Source organism: Xiphias gladius, chromosome 7 (genome assembly GCF_016859285.1).
Source record: "Xiphias gladius isolate SHS-SW01 ecotype Sanya breed wild chromosome 7, ASM1685928v1, whole genome shotgun sequence".
Taxonomy (NCBI): Eukaryota; Metazoa; Chordata; class Actinopteri; order Istiophoriformes; family Xiphiidae; genus Xiphias; species Xiphias gladius.
The window spans coordinates 7,074,930-7,096,418 of record NC_053406.1 but is presented as its reverse complement, the minus strand read 5'-3'; the positions used below and the strand labels follow the sequence as shown (position 1 = coordinate 7,096,418).

The 21,489-nt window shown below is 40.6% G+C and overlaps 1 protein-coding gene across 1 annotated transcript in view; it reads left to right on the top strand.

The window, feature by feature from the left end:
* The first annotated feature begins 339 nt into the window (after positions 1-339).
* The window catches only part of LOC120792549 (limbic system associated membrane protein), a 178,461-nt gene continuing 157,311 nt past the window's right edge, over positions 340-21,489 (top strand). Inside the window, exon 1 of the mRNA XM_040131809.1 lies at positions 340-774. Within this exon, the coding sequence (XP_039987743.1) occupies positions 620-774 (155 nt within the window). The 5' untranslated portion in view covers positions 340-619. The remainder of the gene's footprint in view (positions 775-21,489) is intronic.

Sequence of the window (21,489 nt, the reverse complement as noted above, 5' to 3'; positions counted from 1 at the left end):
GGGAATTTTCAGGGCCACTTTGTCTTCTTTCGGGACTCGTGTCCAAACACGCAAGAGAAATCATTATTGCTCTTCAGACTTTTCCTGTACAACACCCATTAATTTTTTTTTCTTTAAAAAAACCTCGGCACCATGGTTTTAATCCTTCTGTCCCTGTTCCTGTCCTCACTCAGTTGTGTCTCACCAGAAGGGACCTCAGGTGGTGCTGTTGTCCTGACAACCAATAAGGAGAGCATCACAGTCAGACGGCTGGATAATCTAAGAGAGAGAGAGAGAGAGGGAGAGAGGGAGAGAGACAGGGGAGGTGGTGGGGGGATGAATATCCCAGACTCTCGACAGAAGCCTGCTTCTCTCCATAGCTGACTGTGCCGTCCCTTTACGCGGAGAGCATTACGCATCAGTGGACTATAGAGCGAGGACCCCGCACAGAACCGCACGTTTTCGGCCCAAAAGTCTTTTAGGAAACTTGTATCGCCCGTCTATTCCGGACTGCTGTGGACCTAAAGGCATCCCGCGTTTTCCGGGAAGTCTGGACAACTACTCCTCTTCCCCCCTCTCTTTTTTTTCCCCATTATCTTTGGATCTATAGCCCCCGAAAGGCGCGCTGCTGTGCTTCAAAATGCAAGCCGGACGCAAATCGTGTTGGAGGCAATTGCAGGCTTCTTTTTTCAGACTGCTATGTCTTATCCCCACAGGATTCCCTGTCCGGAGTGTGGATATGCAGCGGGCCACCGACAACATCACCATCCGCCAGGGCGACACGGCGATTATAAGGTAAGACTCATCCCTCAACTTTCCTCTCCTTCCGCCCCCCTCCAGATGCGCAGCAGCATCCTCACGGTACGAGGGGGGGATCATTTCGGAGGGACTGCGTTGAGGAAGAGAATTTTGCCCTGGCGACTTACAGTTTTCCATAAGATTACAGAGGAGTAAACAGGGGTGGGAAATGTTTAGATGCGAGCTGATCTGCTTAGATTTCCAACTTTCACCTCACCTACCGGTCCTCAGAAAAATCCCTACAACATTCCAAATGGGTCCTATCGCAATGAGTTTGTAGTGCTAATTCGCAATTATAATTTCAACTCATATGCCCCTTAACTATATGGACGTACGAATAGTTTTGTAGTGATATGACGTCCCGCTTTTGGGGGATTTAAACGGCTGGAGCACGGAACTTAAACGCCTTCGCCCTGACGACGCACAGAGCAACAGTAGCTGTGATCACTGAGGCTCCTTTTTTTTCTGTTTTTTTTTTTGTTTTATTCTTTTTTTACTTAATTCAAGAACCTCTCAATCGGGCAAAGTGCGTCACAGTGTCCAGAGATGCTATTTGTCTGTGGCTTAAAGGCAAAGGCGGGGGCTCCAGACACAGATGTTGGGAGGCGGAGAGAACCGTGCCCCCACTGTACAGACTTTACGAATCACTGCGGGGTATTCAGGAAAATTAATTGCAGCGTGCACGGGGATAAGTAGGTGAGGTAGACTACCGCTAGTGTCAAAGAGACGTTGATATAAATCAACAGTAGTTCAAACTCACTTGCTTTACAACGTCGTTTGCAGCCATATGGATATAAAGCCCCAGTTTTGTCTGTTATGTGGAGTCAGTTTTTGTGTCCGTAATAGTCTCGCATCCCACTTAATCACTTCCCAGACAACGTAAGCTGTCAACTCTGTGGTATTGTGATACGGCAGATGTCAGCGACCACGTGATCCGCGCCATGTGTTCGTGGCAGGCTATAAATGCGAGGGGATTTAGATTCGGTTGGTTTCTGTAAACAAGCCGCTTTGCCTCCCCCAGCCCCAGTTCCCCTTCTTCTCCCCCTCCACATCTCAGAGTGGGATGTACTGTGGGGATGTCCACTGGTATAACAGGCTGCACACAGAACACTCAATCACATTGATTTTTTTTCTTTCTTTCTCCCTGCCTCACTCTGTCTCTGTCCTCTCCACGTTCATGCTGTATTTACAGTACAGTACCACCAGCCAACCGGTCTCGCCTAATGAGTGTGAGAATATAGAATGCAATTATGGGATAGACCTTTAACACAGCCTGTCAAAAAGCCTGCAGACACACAACCAGATTTCTTCACATGTGTCCTGAGCTTGCTCATATAGGTGCACTCTCTCTCTCTCTCTCTCTCTCTCACACACACACACACACACACACACACACACACACACACACACACACACACACACACACACACACACACACTCACCTACTTGTCTTACATTAGTTATGAGGACACTCGAGGACATATTGCATTCCCTAGCAAAATAAATGCCTAACCCCGGCCCTTACCGTAACCCTTATCCTAATTCGAACCCGAACTCTAAAACCAAGTCTTAACCCTCAAACAGCCCTTTGAAGTTGTGAGGACCAACCAAAATGTCCTCACAATGGTGGTTTCAAACCAGAATTTGTCCACACACTCATAGAAAGACATTTATACACACACACACGCACACATAGGGATCCAATTCCTTTAATAGATTCCTTCTTGTAAACAGGTGCCATCTATTCAGGTACCTGCTGATCAAATTAGTCAGTTGATTCAGTTACTGCTGAACTCACCGTGGGTCACAGCTATTTGTTTCACTTTCCAAATCCAATTGACTGTGTCTTTGCTATATTCAGCCTTTAGTCACCCAGTCAGTCTGTTTCATTCAAAGGTGATGACAGGCTTTGCACTCAGCAAGAGCCAAATTAGATTCTCCTTTCCAAGACAACACTTGCATCCTAAGTCTGTAGTGATCACTCAGTGAGTGTCATAATTAATTTGATGTTTAAAATGCATCTTGTTGACATTAGTGATCAGTCTTAGTTATTGTCAGTCACACAACAATAAACTGCAATTCTGACCCCTGTGGCTCCATTGAAAAGCAACAACCATTTTTCACACCCAGTTTCCACCTGACAAATTGGATACGGGAGGAGGAGGAAGAAAAAAACTTGAGGGCTAAAACTTTGAGCAGGGGTGCGAGGCCGTCGGCTAGTAATTTGTTGAGCTACACAGTGTATCTGATTCCATAAGCTGGGTTTTGTGAAGGCTGAGGGGATATTGGTGACCCGGGGGCATAATAAGGCCCGTGCTCCTTTAGTGGACCCGGTGGCTGGAGTCGTGACATTAATGGCACAAGAGGTGAGATGCTGGAGTAGAGAAACAGTATGTGGCCAAACAACCGCTGTGACAGGACACACAGCGGCAGGCCTTGTTTCTGAAATGAGGAAGCAAATGTATTTTTACCAGGGGCCCAGAACTGCGTTATGCTGAATAAATAAGCAAACTGAATCTTTTTCTTTAAGCTTCAAATGTTCAGCTTTGCAGCACCGTTGTGGCTCACACTGTAACCCTGTGTCTGAGGTATGTATTTAAGATTTATATTGACTATGAATTAACTGATGTCATAAGGCTATTTAATGCTTTACTTCAGTCTCAAGATGCCTTAGAGATAAAGTGGAAATATTCTAGATTTAGATCAATGATAAGACATTTGAATTTTTGTTGTGACAGGGACACATACTACAGTCTGTTTTTTCTCAGCATGTTGTGACACAACGCTTTGTTCGCAGGATCTCATTTTTCAATCAGACTCCATCAAAAGTGCACATAAACCTAATATTGACAGATATTTCCACCAACTCTAGATGCCTGTGGGGAACAACAGTGAATCTAAATTGATTTTCACTTGCTTGTCTTCGCCCATACAAGATAGAAATTCAGCGGTAGCTTGCTCTATTTTAAGTCAGCATCATATGTAAAGATTTAGCTACTCTTAACCTTTGAACTCTTTTGCCTAAGAAGGCCATCAAGGGGTTAATCTGAAAGCGATTACTGTTTTGAACACAGTCACTGTGGGCTGAGGCTGTAAACATTTCCACGCCATCATTTGTAGTGTGAAGTGAATTAGCACTCATCTGATGCGCAGTAGGATTAAACTCTAGTAACCATACAATGTATAGCGGTAGTTGTAATGTTTTGTAATATACTTTCTTTGCGCACTTCGCTGGTCTAGTGTAGCATGCTTTACTTAGAAGGCTAAGTTTTCTTGTTTTAATGATCTGGTGGTTCTGAGTCGAGTTCAAAGATTACCAACTATATGGTTCTTACATTTGTCCCCAAGCTGTCTTCTTGCTCTAAAGGGAAACTTTTTTGAACATGTGTATCTGCTTGAAGTGACATTTGCCCCTGGAAAGCGTGTACATAACTCCCAGCATATTAAATCTAGGTCTGTATCCCAGCAGTCGTTTTTCAGACCTATAAAATGTAGGTCACTGAAAAAACACTACATTTTTTCAGAGCCCCTTTTCGTGGTGACTTAGCCAGTTTTTTTTAAAAGGATGATGCCAACAAGTGAAATCAAACTCTTCTCATCCTGAGCGAGTCACAATATGAGAAAGAAATATAAGAGAAAGAAAAGTTTCTCCACATTTCTGCAAGCCGTTTCTGTGTCACGATAGTTTACTTTTTAATTGCTTTTTTTGAGTCCCACACGGTGCAGTGCCCTTAAGGGGGGGGTTGTAATGTCAGGCGACGGCCTGATAATTGACAATTGCTTATTAAAGCATTAATGACACAGTCTCTGTGATTGCTGTCTTCTGGGTCAATTAACTGCAATTTGACAATACATGCTGCCTGGTTTCAGGGAAGATGATTCTGCACTTGTTCTTTGCCTGAGAGGATTTTTGTCAAAACTTACCCCGGTACTCTACCTTATTTTGAGTCAGAGTCAGCCAGATATTATGTATGTGAAATCTGCTAGAGGCTCAGACATGATGTAGGTCTAAATCAAGTTCCAATACAATTCACAATGCCGTAGAATAGTGAATACAGTCATTTTCATTTGCATTATTAAAAACTCAACTATTGAACTCTAGCAGATGCATCTTAGTCCTGCGACATGCATTAGCCACATTCCAAAGAACTGCACTTTTCCGACACAAAAGCAGAAAGGCGGAAAGACTTTGCGGATGCTGGAATTTAGCTGCCATTCCTAGCGTACAGGTATCCCGCTATGAGGAAAGCTGATCACTTGTTTCCACATAACACCTGGCACCAATCTTACAACAACGGTTTTGAAAGCATGAATCTAAACCATACCAACCCATTCTGTAGTGTTCATGTGAGAATACTGTACTACTATGTGTGTTCAAAAATAAAAAAAAATAAAATCTCATTTGATATGATATAACTGAGGGGTTTGTAGGGTCATTCACTGTCAATGAACTGTCCAGGCACTGGGCTGACATCACTGGTTAAAATGTAAGTGACATTTTTTTCACACTGGGGAACAGTTAATTTAGATGCAGCAGAAAATGAAAATAAAAAACAGAAACTTACACAGAAATTAAAAGCACTGTGAAGTCTATGTGAAACATGTCACATACATGGATGTATGTCTTTATTCCCGCTAACACTCTATAGAACTGATCTGCAGTCAACATTTCCTGACACTCACATTCAATTATGATGGAGATGCAGATATTCATTTTCAACGACAGTACAGAGCTTGGGAAAGCTGATACTGTGGACAATACATTCCAGGCTGTAAGTGGAGGAAGCAAAACGGATGATAAACAGATCAATTTGGGATGTCCAGCCCCCAAGTAGTCTCTGTTTTTGTCTCTACAGCTCATCAGATTGGGGTGCTGCTTTTTTGTTGTTGTTGTTTTTGGTTTTGGTTTTGCAATTTAGAGCCTCCTTAGGCAACTCTCAGTTCATCTGTCTGTTCATCGCTCTCTTTTTTTCTATCTCTGCCAACACTTAATTGTCCAGCTGTGCTGAGTTAACCTTAAGTCAGATGAAAGAAAGTGGAAGAAAAAGAGGGAGTGGCTTTACAAGGACCATAAAGGAAAAACTTTAAAAGGGAAGAATAATGGCCGAAGAGTACTCACCGAGAAAGAGAGACACAAATAAAGGGATGAGAGAAGAGTACAATGGGTAGAATTAGGGTGTGAGGGACGGGGGAGGGCAGGGACACAGTATTAGTACAATCAGCACAATAATCCCTTCTGTTCCAGCCTGGGCCGACGTAGGATTTTCAAATCAATTTCATTTTTACTCATGATGCGACAGTGGGAGAGCTGAGTGGCTGCCAGTTGGGTCATTATCGTCTTGTCCCCATTTTGGCTTGGGACAGAGCAGAGGTGAGGGAGAAAGCTTTTGGGGAACAGGGACATGGGTTTTGGTTGATATTTTGCCAATTCTGCAAAGTTTGGGAACGACTCTGAGCCATCACAAGTTCCAGAGGCTTTCATCTTGGTCAGTAGGATCTGAATATTGGCCTGCAGAGATAGTGTGAAGTCTTTTGACATGGTAAATGAACGAGGGTTCTGAAGCTCTCAACTGAAGCTCACGGTCCAATACAGTTCAGTGGGCTGTCTGGGCTTCCTTCAAAGCCTCCCAGCCAGATTATGCTTTCAGCCTGTAGTTTGATGTTTGCTGGTTCATCCTCAGAAAACATGCCAGGACACTCTGAGCTCTTCATTAGGTGTTTTCAATGTGTTTTTGTAGGTAACTCAACCAGGGAAGGGGGACCTGAAATGTTTTTTGATACAACTGAGTATTAAATCAGGGCTTCTCCCATTTCTGTCTTTAAGTAGGCTTTTGTTGGACTGGCCAGACTGTCTCTAAGTGCATATTTAAACTAGTCAGCAATTTCTCACAGTTTCTGGCTACCTATAGGCGGTGGCAATAGAGGTAGAGTGAAAGACCATTATTATTGCTCTCAGAAAACTCCAAAATGTCAGTGTTATAGCGCTGCAGTAGATGTAGTATTGAAAATGGTACAGACACAAAGGTCATGTTTCAAGTACTTACTCTCCATACCCCAATGTACAACACTGTGTATGTATTTCCCACTGTACTGTATGATCTCTTTTTTCATTGTAAAGGACATTTTTATCTTTCATATGTTTATTATCATTACTTTTGTGCCATTGTGATTAATTACAAAATCAGTACAGCTGCTTAAAAAGCACAAGCTCTTTCCATTTAGACTGACATTAACCAGCCAGTGTTCAGCAATTTAGCTGTTCCTTAAAACTTAAGAGAACAGAGCTGGGCTTTGAATTTAAAATGTAAACATTTCACAAGAGCCCTGTGTCACCCCTTACTTGAAATGTAACGATTGAATAGAGTGAATGAGCCCAGGTTAAGCTCAGTTCTGCTGGAACTGCAGGTTAAATACATTTAAATCTTTCAGTCAGTCAGGATAAATTCAAATTAAAGCTGAAATGTAGGTTTGAGCTGTGATGACTCGTGTCCCTGCAGCTGTAAATCCACATGACTTTAAAGCAGATTAGAGGTCTGCAGTGAGTATAGTCCTGGATGAGCACACTCATTGTTTACCTCCATTTCTTTTCCAAGATCAGCAAAAAAATCAGCTCACTGACCTACTGACACATACTAAACAAGATGGCAACACACTGTAAATATAGATGTGGTTTCACAGCTGTGTAGACATCATCAGTAAAGTATAATGTTCATTTAAATTATACATTCATTCATCGTACGTTACTGGATGACGGTGTTCACTTTTGCGAACCTGCATTTTAACCAGACACCACAACTGTTTATATACACACCTCAATAAATGTGCTTGAAGGGTTAAGCCATCAAATACAGTCAGTCCCATCATGAATGATAGTTTGAATCTTCTGAGACACTTGGAATATATTTTCATCAATATGCAAAACAGGACACCTAATAAACAACCAAGCTTCGGTGCAAAAGCATGTCTCATCAAACCCCGCAGGCATAGTATCTGCCGGCTCTTGTATTGGCAGTAATCATTTACCTTCATATATTAATTGCTCTGCATGGGCAGCTCTCAAATACAGATGCTGGTCTTCTTCAACACTGTCATGATCCTCTCTTACCATTCCTCAAAACACCATAATTTGCTTTGCCATAAACAATAATTTGTAATGAATGACGATAAGCTATGAAGAGATCCTTAATCATTCTACAGTGCGGCAGAGCCTGGAAAAAAGCGATAAGGCACCGTAATCATGGTAGTCCGTTAGGCTCCAGTATACAGGCCCGCCAGTAGTGCTGAAAGGCATCAGTACTGTGCATTGAGTTGTTTGGCTACAGTATATCTAGAGGGTATATTGTGTCACCACTCACACAGGTAAAAGTTAGCTACACTTTGTCACAGTAACTCCTATAGTATAATGCTGCCATTGCAATTGCTGGCAGTGTGTATTTTAGTAATAAACACAAACAATGAGTGAGTAAATAATGAGTGGATTATGTTGGATGCTGGAAGCAGTCCATACTACATAGCTTTCTTAAAAACACCCAAATGATTTGGTACAAGGCCACTTGTTCATTTTTGCACTAGTGATGATTAGCACTTATACATGTTCTGTTTTAAGGTTTAACATGCAGCACATCCCCTGTACTTTCATGAGAAATTACAATGAAATCCTTATCTTGACTGTGTTATTTACTTTTAGTCACGTCGTTTTTCTAAATACTAAATATAGGTTTTGTTATTGATGATAAAAGTCATTTGACTAATATAAGTAGATGACTCTAAACTGAAAATCTCCCATTTTTACTCATTGCCAGGGTTTGTCTAATTTGATATGATACTGAGGGGTTTTATTATCCCCAAGAAGATATATTTAAATGGTTTAATTCCTTCCTTTCATTATAATACAGCATATGAGGCTACCATTAAAGTTAATGGTGAAGGATTCAGTTTTCAAAGTGAATTGCCAAGCATTTTTGTTAAATGTATTTTTAATGTCTTTATCTGTAGAATTCACTACTTATTTAGCGTGAACAAAAACAAGGGCGGCAAACTTATTAACACGATTGAATATGATATTTTCAATTAATTTTGTTCAAGATTTTAAAAGGAAAGATAAATTGTGATGATATTAGAGGATAAAATGAGTTGTTCTTAGGTTTGTTAAGATTAATTTCATCAGTGCAAATTACATTGGAAGCAATTAGCAAGCGAGGGAAAACAGCCAGGTTCTAGGGGTTGGCAGCAACTTCGCTTATCAAAAATGAAAACAACCGAAAAACAAGTGCCTGCTCCTGTGAAGAACAGCTTATTTATGTGCAGTTTGACACATCATTTAATGTCAGCTTGCATGTTACGCAGGAACCCCACATTTTAACATCTGCCACAAATGTGCATTTTAATGCATTCTCCATCTCCTTCCACTGCTAGGGTTGGTACACTGCTCTTTGAAGTTACATGTGTTTAATAATCACAAGATGCATTTGAATCATGTAATGAAAGTAGCCTTTATTGTTTTGTATCATTGTGTTCAGTGAGTTTTCATCTGCATGCCCTGATACCAGTGAAATGTTGCAACATGTTTTGATCTGCATTATCCTACTGAGTTTACTTTCCATTTCAAAAGGGAATGATATGAAAAGTCCACAGTGCTAAGGTGTAGGGGATTAATTAGAGTTTCTCTCTTGAGCATTTGGCATTTGAGGAAATAGGGATGACTCCATGGCCTACTTGCTCTGCATTCCCCTATGATTTGTACAGCATACTGTGAATGTTTCAGTTCTAAAAACCTTTTCAATTTGTACCGTATGCTGTCATTAGATTTAACTTTTAAGCCTTTGCATTAGCAAGCAGAAAACAAGAAAAAGTATTCAGCATTGGTAGCCTCATTTGCCATTCATTTTTACCATTTGATTAAATTTAATCCTCTACCCAATGGAACAACATTGTTTTCAATTACTGGAATCTCACTCTTGTCTCTCCATGGTATACGATTACCTCAAATCAGGCCCCCCTGTGAGTACTTCACGTATTGATTACTGCTAGCTCTGGAATCATAAACCTTCCTCTACCTTTCGTAAAATGCACCATTGACCCTCAGCAGAGCCTTTTTGTCAGCTGCAACCAATGGGTTTATAGAGAGCTTGGTCTGACCCAGGGGTATATTGCAGGCTTGACTAATTCATTATTACCTGATGTTCAGCACTTAAACTACATTAGCTAAAGCACTGCAGTGCACTCACATTTAAAGGGCTGTTTGCTTACAAAGGCTCTCTAATCACCCGAGGACAACGGGTGGCATTTGGCAGCGTCTGGTAACACATCAGGGAGAGAGGAGAAAGCAAATAAAACCTTAAGAATAAGTATTACTAGTATGGTATGCATTTTCATACCATACTTAGAGCTTCTGCAGAGTGCAATAGAGGAAATTATGCTTTTTGCAAAATTGTGCTGAAATCAAATCGTATATAAAGTCTCTGCTTTGTTGTATCCATACAAATCATTAGTTTTTAGTTTAGTCAATGTAAATGTGGAAACACACTAATGAGGCCATTTAGAACTATATTAGGATGCTCTGACAATCAGGAGGGGGAATCTGCAGCTTGGTCTGGACCAGGGTTTCTTCAAAGTCTGCCACTGTGACAGAATTGAGACAGCTACGCACCCCACTCCCCACCCTCCCAATTTAAAATTGTTTGAAGTCACTATTGATGGATTTGGTAACTCCTATTATTATTCTTTGTCTTATTTGTATTTAGGGGATAATCATGCTCTACGTTTTGGAAGCACAGTTCCAATAATTTGAGAAGTATAATGCTACCATGGATTTGTTTATATCTTGACAAATTGGCACCATTAAAAGTTTGCCGAATTAGCTATTAGCAGGCCCTGTTTGCAATGTGCCCATGGATGCGTGGCCAACTATCACAGGATTACTTTGATTCTGAAGAAAAACTGGAGTTATAATGTGCGTCTTCTCTATGATTTCTAAGCAGATTTATGGACATTCATTCACGATTGAAATCAGATATAATCATATCTCCTGGAAGTATAAGTCACACTGAGTGAAAAACATGTTTTTGACTGAATATGATTCGACTGAGTTATGACTACGAGAAGGAGGGTGATGTACAACACAAATTGTGACAATCAAGCTTTGAATGTCTCAAAGTAACTTAATTGCCTCCATGAGCTGCGTGTCACAGCCATTGCTGCAGCTCCAAATCGACAAGCCAGACTATAATAACTAACTTCCTGTTGTTTTTTGAACACCGACATACACCTGTTCCGTTTCACCTCACGTAGTATCTTTGCCTCGCAGTCTGAAAACCTCTAGTCTGAATGGGCTGGGCTGCTCAGATTAGCCAGCACGGCTAAACTCACAAACAATCTAGGACATTGGTGATATTGATATACAGTATTAGTGCACGAATGTGTATATTTAGATAAACTTGCATTACAGACACCTACATGTCGATACATGTACGTGTCTGAATTGACATTAAAGGCCTTGGCATAAGTGGAGATGGAATCATATGATACCCTGCTTTTTTTCAGGATAGGTCTAGAGTAAGCGTATTTATGACTGAGAGAAAAACAATTCAGAGGAATCCACTGCGAAGTGAGTACTGGTCTGCATTTTTCAAATTTTTTTGTGTTTCCATCCTTAAAATGGTTGATTTATTTTTTCACTGCTCCATTATGCATCCATAACATTTTTGTTTATGAACATCGGTGACTCAATATTACTTAATATTCTTCCCAATATTACTACCGAAAAAATGTCTAGCCTTCAAATTCATATTTTGAACTGTACTTTCTGTTTTATGAGCAAATGAAGCATTCATATGCCTGAAAAAGTTAATTAAAGTTTTTTTAACTTTTCAATTTGTTTAACTGCTGTATTCCCTCAAATGCAGGAGTTTGCAGACATTTGCATCTTACTGTTTTGTCTAACAGTCCTGGAGGACATAATGCAATGTGGTATGCCTGAAGTAAACATTGTACCCATAGACTAGGAACAGGTGGCCAAGTACAAATGCACAGTCCCTTGGAGAGATGGCAGTAACAACCTTCCTTTGTGTCTTTAAACAGAGAGGAAACAAAGGAAGAAAGCACTCAGCTTATCTAATTGCGGCTAAGTTCAGTCTTATAAGCTATTGCTCAAAAATAATATCTGTTTTATTTCTTGTGGGCATTTTCATAAAATTTTTATACAGCTGCCACAGAGGCTATCAAAAATAAATCGTGTACAAGAGAGAATGGTGTTGTGAGTTGTGTGATGTTTGGCATGTTTGGAGGGAAATAAGGAGTGTAGAGCTTCTGTGTCTAGTATTGTTTTTGTATGTGCCATTATGGTTTCTATAAACAACTACAGTATGTTTGGGTGTGTGTCCATTTTCTCATATTTAGGTGCCTGCTTGCTCACATAACTCTTTGTTTACATTTTTTTGACAAGCCTTCTATACCAGGGTTAAAGAGATTAGAAACCTCTATCCTATCCAATCAGTCAAAAAGGGTTGACGGACCCATTCCATTGACTGTGACACAAACCTCAATCATCTTTTCTACCATATTGTATTATCAGAGAGGATGCATAGTGTGACCATGCCACTAAAGTCAAATTTTTTGGCTTTGTTGACATAACACATTGAATGGATATTTTCGTAAATCTCTAGACCTGAAGAACTGGCCTCCTCTGATGTGTGTGTGTGTGTGTGTGTGTGTGTGTGTGTGTGTGTGTGTGTGTGTGTGTGTGTGTGTGAGAGAGAGAGAGATGCATCTACAATGCCTTAGTGAACTGTGACTTACTCATTTTTAGAGCATTGATTTTCTTTTTCATCCTGCATCTTCACATTACATTTTTAATACGTTTTTTTTTTTTCAGCGCAGGACTGATTTTGCAACCCTCACCTAATTTAGCAGACTAACACCCTGATTTTATTTAAAACACACATTTACATACCATGTTTTCTAGATTCCCTTGGTCCCTGAAATTGCCTTTTACATCTTTTGGAAGAACCTCCAGAGGCTACAGACAACACCTCATGGTTTCACATGATTTGAGTTTAAAAATGTTGTTACTTAATCCAAACCATCTATCAATGGTGAGGCAGCAGAATCTTTTCTTTACTATTGAAGTTCTTAACTCCCCACTATACTGTCTACATAATAAAAACAAATAGCTAAATGTAGCATTAACATTTACTGAATGTTTACTCAGAGTCGGCTCCAAACTAATTGACACCACATCAAAGAAGTCATCGGTGTGGCTCCATTTTGTTAAAACGGATGACCAAGGTCGAGTGTGAAGTTAGCAAACAGCAGTTTGAAAATCACAGTAACACAACCAACATGGCATATCATCTAAAAACAGTAGGCAAACGTGTCTGCGATAGGTTGCTCCATCAACGTGTGTGTTTAATGCTTGAGGCTTTGAGTGTGACATACCAGAATTGGCATATTTCAGTATGTTATGTTGCAAATACTAGCTTTTTATGTTTATTTATAATTCATTTAGGCTAGCAAGGCTACCAGGTAGAGTGCATTTTAGTGCACCGTGGCCGATTTAGTTAATCTAGAGATACCGTGCAGATTTTTAATTCCCAGCGACCAATCTTGGTTGAAGAGTAGGTATGATTTCAGTCCTAGGCTTAGAAAACAATTGATGCACAATGAATATTGTTCAATTACTATTTCTAATTTCATGAGCTATTTGGGATTTTTGTGCTGTTGCATATATAATAATTGTTTTTTTTTTAAATGCAACATTCTGTCTGACTACAGAAACAGAAAAACGTGTAAATGAGAACAGTTTTATTGGGAATTCAGCTGTGTTAAATGACTGCATATGTGAGAGCAAACAGTAGGAGACAAGCAAATAGATAAAGGGTGGTCCAGCCATATACTAGGTTTTGACGTAGTCTTGGCCCACAAGACTAATCACTAAAGGCATGTTATTCACTGACTGTGTCATAGATTTGCAAAATAAAACGGTACAGCATGCATCAATCCTGGATCACCCTCAGTGCAAATGGTGCTGTAGTGCACAAGGGTGCCAACCTTGCTGAATTAGCCTTAAATTTAATGCATACATTTTGTGCTCACTATGGATGATAAATGGGACTATTTTTGGCAAATAGGTAAAAAATGTTAGCTTAAGCAGCTGAGTCACAAAATATGTGAAAATATGCAGAATACAGAATATATGCAGATCTCCCTTGGAGGACCAACTTGTTGAATTTGCTCCAGAGGTTTCATAGTGATATGCCATTAGATGTCCAGCAACTGTGTGTGTCATATTTGTACAACATTCTTAGGTTTGCTGTATTAGAGGAGAGTCATTATTTTCAAACTGGCCCTGCTATATCCCGCTGTGCTCTCTGTTTGACGCACATCCCGCTTCTACTCTTAACCTGTTCATAATCCGTCTAGTCTCTGCTGCTCTCTTCTTTTTTCTATTTATTTTGATGCCTCAGTTTTCCTGAACTAAGCTACCTTAAAAACCTTTTGGCTTCTCAGAGAATGGTTTTTGGATAATTGACTAACACGCTTTTATATATTTTTATTTCCAATGTTTGCTCAATAGTTTCAATAATTCTGCTTCTCTTTATTGTCTCAATTACCCAATATGAGGAAACAGTATAGAGTGGGACATCCCAGAATTAAGTCACATAGTGGTATTTCAAATGCAGGCTTTTACTGATGAAAATTTGAAATGCAACCCAGATGTTCTTTGAGTTCCTACAGTTTTCTCCCAAGGTATATTCTGTAATTCATTTATTTTAAGCTATATCTGATGGAGAGATTTTTTTTTTTATGCCGAGACATTGAAGAAGACAGAAAAAAGAGGCTTGAAAATAACGGAGCCATTGCACCCGTCACCCTGAGGACATATGATAGACCTAACCCCAATCCCTTCTCTTCGCTACTGCGTTTCTGGCACGTCAAAACTGTTGTGCTTCCCCAGGCATTAACACTGTGTATGGCAAAGCAAAGTACAGATGACAGCAGTAGGGTAGACAATAATGAAAATAATGATCATATGCATGAGTTAGGGGACTTTTTGTCATTAAAGACAATTTTCACATTTTAATTATGGTAATGAGCTTTTCCTATTATCATTAGCAGTGGGTGCCATCATTAATGTCATTTTTGATTGACCGTGCTGTATTTACATAATTTTTCTGTGCTCACCTAGACTTGCTCAAAACATTTTTTGCCACTGTTCATCACAGGTTTACTTTAAGATCTATCTCAGCAGCAAGGCAGAAAAGAAAGGCAGAGAAAAATCCCAGTTCAGAAGTGTGATTCAAAACCACGATAATGGATTTATAAAATGCAATAATGCATTTATCTTCTGCATAATTAATTTGTCATTCAGTGGAAAAAGCGCTATGGGAGGAGGTTTCCCACAACCGTTCTATTCCGAATTCTTTTTTTTTTCTGGCTAACATGAAGGACAAACCTGGCTCACAAAGGTGCTCGGGCTGACAGGAGGTTTGGTCTAGTAGCCAACGCTGCATGCAGCCTCGTCCCTGAGAATCACTCATCTGACACCCTATCTACACATGATAATTATGCCTAGGCTTGGAAAAGAATACAGGATGAAAGCAGCCCATTAGCTGTGAAACATAACCCATCCATCCACCTTGGCCTCCTCCCTTCGCAGACTGTGCTGCCCGAACAACGTCACCTGACGTCCTCCTCGGATCTTGTCATAATTACTATAGCCACTAGAGGCTTTTCTTTTTTCAAACGTAAATATATGTTGTTCTGATCATGTAAGAGCTGTGCCATAGAAGAAGTCAAATGCTTCACATTATGCCTCCACAATACTTTATTGACAGTAAGACTAAAATATAACAGCAGAGAGTTTTATCTATTAGTGTGACGGCATGCCACAACCCAAGAACTTGAATTTTCTCATCCATGCTGGTGGAAAGAAAAAAAAAATCTTTTGAGCAAACTCGTCTATCTTAGAGAAGACTATTGATTCCAGTTTGACATTGTGCAAGATCTACAGCTCCATCCCAGCTGACTTATCTTTGATTCAGAGCTGGTTAATGCAGCATATGGAGTGCGGTGAGGGAGTGATAAATGTTGTGTTTGTGAGCTGTGAGGAGAAACAGAGGGAGAGATCACAGGATACAAGAAACAGGACACACTATCACAGCCAAGACAAAAGAGGCAGAACCTGGCGGCCATGTTTCCAAGTGCATGCCTGCCGCTTCTGATGGTACCATTGACTAATACGTGTGTGCGCAATTGGGTTCACTGCATTTTCCGGGTTGTTATCCACATTTGTGTTACTTAGTTTGTGTCTGCACATGTCTGTTTTTAACAGTTAACAAAAAAATGTTACAGCTTTTAATGCTTTTCTATGCTATAAAGTGTGTTTTCAAGTGCATGTGTGTGAAAATTAACATTCATATGTGTAGTGTGCATGAGGGTTTAACATTACAGTGATATAACACTTTGGGTTTAAGCACGTGTGTCACTGTCAGCAATGGTAAAACATAATAGAAAAATCCCATTACAAGGAAGGCTAACAAGTGAGGAGAGACTTATTTAATGCAGCAGGTCCCCATAGCTGGTCCACTTGTTGCCAAAATCTGCCAGGTGTTTTGGTTTGGTTTCCGAAGCCGAAACCGAGAACCCCTCACCCGCCCAATGCAAGGCTTGTTGAAAACATAATGCCTACACTTAACTTTTGTTCCACCTCATCACGGAAAACAAAGAAACATGATGCCAGCTTTGTCTATGACACACAAGCTGCCACTTGAAAGGAAATCAGCCTCATATGATTTGGCAAAGAGAGAGTGATGAGAAGCAGAGTGGGGAGAAGCGTAGGGAGGGAGAGAGAGTAAGAGAAAGAAGAGATTGATCACTGAGTGGGTGGAAATGTCAGCGTGCTCCAGGCTATGCATTTTCCACATGTGGAAGCTGCCATTTGTGCTCTTTTTCACACTTGTGTCTAGTGCTCTCTCAGACTTCACCTCACAAGCACCTCCAGTCACGCTTTAGGTTTCTGTCCCTCCCTCTCATATTCAGTATACTCAGTGTAGATAAACACCTAGTTTTGTTTGTCTTCTGCTCCTTTGTATCGCTCATAGATTTGTAGTGGACAGTGTTTCCATGAGAACTTATATTACCTCTTCTTTTGTTTATAAGAAATTATTTGCCAACATCTCTATGATTAAGCTAAATCGCTGAGACATTTAAAAATGTGCATTTCCTCTGCTGTTTGTGGTATTTCGGGCAATGCTTTTGCTGAGTTTTTTACAAGTACCGGCCCCTTCCTTTCATCTCCACCATCATCCTCCCTGCGTTACATTTTGTTAACTCTCCTCCTCTTGTCTCTCCGCTCCTCTCCAATTTTCTCCTCTCCGCTTTCTCCAGAGGAAGCCAGTGTCTCTTTTTAATTGACCGGTTTTGTCAAACCCCCATATCCACTGTTCAAGGACAGGGCTCGGAGAAGAAATATGCCTGAGCGTGTACGCAAAGGACTCAGCGCATTCATTGTTGTTTGCCTATGTGTGCGTGTATGCGTGATTATGTCTGTGTGCACTCACAGCATATTACTGTTCTTTACCCCCTCATCTAAGTCTCCGCCACGCGCGTTAGCTCGCCCACCCAGGAAAGCCAGGATTTGCAGAGAAGGCCATAATTATAATCAATCATAAGGCAAAGCCACTTCTGAGACAGTTTCAGCCTCCAACGTCCCGCTGCTGAGCAGCATGGGAGCATGCCAATTAAGACCCCTCAGCTCAGCCATGCACTTAGCTCAGTCACTTTGTAGAGGAGGGGATCCTCTGGGCCTCAGCCAACAATCACCCAACATGTATACATATACAGCAGGCAGCAAACACAGCTGGAAGCATGATGTTTGTTCTCTGCTCAGGCTTGCTTGTTGACAGGATATTCATGGCATGTACACTTAGTGGACACCAAGCAGGCACCTAGTTTTGCCTTCCGAAAAACCTGAATGATTCATGGCATAGATTCACATAGAAAAGCTTTGATTATATGTGTGTCATGTATCACGGAAACCGAATGCACATGAGATCCATCATTACACATCTACCTGACACAGAATGTTTTTTGCAGATTTTTTAAAATTTTTTTTGCCAGTGCTGATACAGTATTGTGTTCCTTGTCATATTTTCAAAAACGCTCATTATGCTTGAGAACTAGTTTGGACACATTTAATAGTAAAATAATAAAATCAGACAGCCCTATATCCTGATTCGTTCTTTGCCAGCAAGAAGCCTGAAATCATCTTACGTAAAACAAAGCTATTATGCAATCATTTCTTGCATCATCTCTAATTTTGGCCCTTAAAAAGAACTCCATAAGAGGGAACACTCATGCAGAATATTTCACTTCTTCACTTTGATTAGAGAGCTGGCAGGTTGCAGACAAAACCTACTTATGGATTTTCTACTGTGGGATCAGTGCGTGCCTGCAGGCCAAGCTTAGTGCCAGATGCACTGGCCCCTATGACAGTCTCCATAACCAGATTAATCTCCATCCACACAGCACATCCCATCATATGTACTGTATTTGTGCAGTGGTATTTCTTGCTAGTATGTGTGGTTTTCGACTGTGATTGCCTTTGATTACATTGAGAGGTTTGTTAAGCATGTTGACGATTTCTAGTAAGTGATTGTGGATGTATGTGCATACAGAATATTAGTTGATGTGCATTTGCCTACATCACATAAGGGCATGCATGCTGCAATGTGCATGTGTGCAGATGTTATAGCATGTATCCAAGGGTGTCATAGGGAGGGGAATAGCCGAACTAAATTACTGGGGCCCTAATTTGGAGAAGGTTTTCACAAAGCCTGTAATTAAACCATTGTTTTTATCTTTAACTGTAATTTGAAATTGAACGCTATAATTGCACTTATGCTGGTGAACTTCAGGTGAACTTTGAAGCAGACGTCAACAAAAAAAAAGGAAAATACATGAGTTATCTTTTCTATTGTACGTTATAAGTGAAATTAAATTGATATAATTTTTAAGATGCTTGTAATACACAGTGTTTCTAAAGTATTAACTTGTGAAACATGATTAGTTTACTAAAGTGCTTTGATTAGTTTAACTGTTTGAAATAAACCATTAGCAGCATCAGAAAAAGTTAATAACTGAGGCGAATATATTATTTTACATGATACCTATATAAAGACCAGTCAGTTTGAGAGTTACAGCACACTCTAGTCCTGTGTTTTCAGTTCTAATACTCGGGCTACCTGTTTATTGTGCCTTTAGGTGTAGTTTTATTATGCTACTTCAGTGCTGCAACAGACTGGGCTGGGCGAGGTTTCAGCGAAGTCTTATTTGATCATCTTTTCTTATGAAATACAGCAGAACAGTAATCTTTTCTTAGTCTAGGGGCAAGACTATGTGTCTTGTCTTACACTTAGGGTTTAATGAAGACCTGAAAAACTGTAACGGAAATAATCTTGTAACAGTGAAGCTTCACACAGTGTGTCGAGAAAAGATGCTGAGATATGCAGAGATTTTAGATTTTGTTAAATTAAGTTGAACCCCTTAATTTCTGACAACAATGATAACCACTGCAGATGAATGTGTTTACCCTTGTTGACACGTGTTAGTTATTCATTCAGGTGTGGCAATGGATGAATTAATAGGGTAAGGGGTCCCACTGAGTGTCTCTATGTACAGGGCCCAGATTATTGTGCTGCACTCCTGCATGCATGGCTGCACACGTAAGTGCATTTGCATACACAAGTGGACCAACGTGTGTGTAGAAAAGGTGGAAATCTTGTGTCCGCTAGATGTGTGTGTTGAAAGGTGGAAATCCCTTCAATTACAACAGGGGCGGGGACGGCCCAAGTGCAGAGACACCGGGAGGCTGGTGCAGTGAAGGAACTTCACTAAATTAAATGACGAGGAGCGGGCTTACAGAAAGACGGATGGACAGGCAGGTAGGCCGACAGGCAGGCAGACAGAGACAACGGGTAACTACACACAGGTAGCAAGACCAGGATTCCACAAAATGAGTAGCACAACAGGAAACAGACACACGATCTGACAGATGATCTGACAACTGACTAAGGGGAAAAAATACCTGGAAGCAGATGGGGTAAATGAGGAAGGAGGTTTGTAGATAGGTTGGGAAGTTTGAGTGATTGGTAAATAGAAAACAGGTGAGCAGGTGAATAAGGAGACGGGAAGAAAGTCCGGGGGACCTCTGGTGGGCGGGTGGAGCAAGACAGGCGATTTTACTGGGGGAAACAAGAGAGGAGGGAACAAGAGAGCCCAGAGGCAACTCCTGACAGGAGTTGATAGAGACATTTAGGCTAGTGCATCAACAGGCTAAACAAATATGGGCAAGTGGTGCATGTGGTTTTTTTTTTTTAGTGTTAAACTCCCAGTCAATGAGCTAATTTCAAGGTGGTGGAGATATCATCACCAGATCAGAAACTCACAGTAAGATGCCGAGAATATGCAGCTTTCCGTGCACATTGACAGTGAAGATAAGATGTCACTATGTGAGGCCATTCAAACGTGTGTAAGTGTGTCTGCCTCAGAGTGTGCTCACTGATTTTTTCATAATTATTTTTTCTCAAAACAGAATGCAGAAAATTTGGCTATTTCTGTGCTGCAAGCTGTGTTTGTGAGTGGTGCTATGCCTGTATTTAGGTTCTCATGTGTCTCCTGTGGTGTACATTGGCGAGTGGAGAAGAAGGGCAGGGCGGTGGCTAAGTAATTAGCACAGTAACATGTTCTTGTGTTTAATTCCCAGCAGTAGCCTTTTCTGTGCAGTTTCCATGCTTTCTTGGTGTTGATTTACCTCTAGTTTCCCCTCTAGACACGCATCCCACGATGGCTACAACTCTTGTCAGTGACAACAGACATGCTTATGTTTTTGTGTGAGTTAATGAATGTTGTTGTATCATACAGTGGTACAGGTTCTATGTTAAGTTGTGATTGAGCTGCCCCTGAGTCTATGGATTTGATAAACTATTCAGATCACACTGTGGAGTGTTTGTATGCTGGGTTTATTTTTGTTATTTTGTGTACATCACAGTACATGGATTTACCTGTATATAACTCTAAAGAAACTTTTACAAACCTGGGAATAATCTTTGCCCCATACATTGTTTTTAACACTGATTAAAGTGATATTTTATTAAAAACAGATCTGCACATCACAATTAAAAGCTCAGCAGCAGTCCTCTTTGCTCTAATTGATTCCGGTAGGAGAGCAGTTCTTCATCTTTATCCTGACCTGGGAGATCAATTTTAGACAATCTCATTATACAAGCTCATATTTCTAAGCACGCCTTGGTTTGGGTACAAATTGTCCTTTCATCTTTTGCTGTGTTGCTCAACTAGGTCTTGCCACTGAAAGGGGAGTCGAAAGTCCACCAATTCATCAAAAAAAATTTTTTTATCAATTCCCTTGATATCATTTCTTAATTGAGTACTGCCGCCTCAGTGCACTGAGGCCAGCTCAGGATTCAGCAGAAACAAATTGAGTGGACAATCTACCCCGCAACCAGAGACACATAGAGTGTTGAGGAAATGAGGAAAAAAAACCTTTGCTGAATGTTTTGGAACTGTCATGCACTGAGGGCCGCATGCTGTAGTAGCTCATGTTTTAACTACAGGGCCATCTGAGACATGCCAGGGCTTATTCATTTTTTAGCCACTACTTAAACCCAGTTCCCCTGTCCCCAACATCAAATTTCT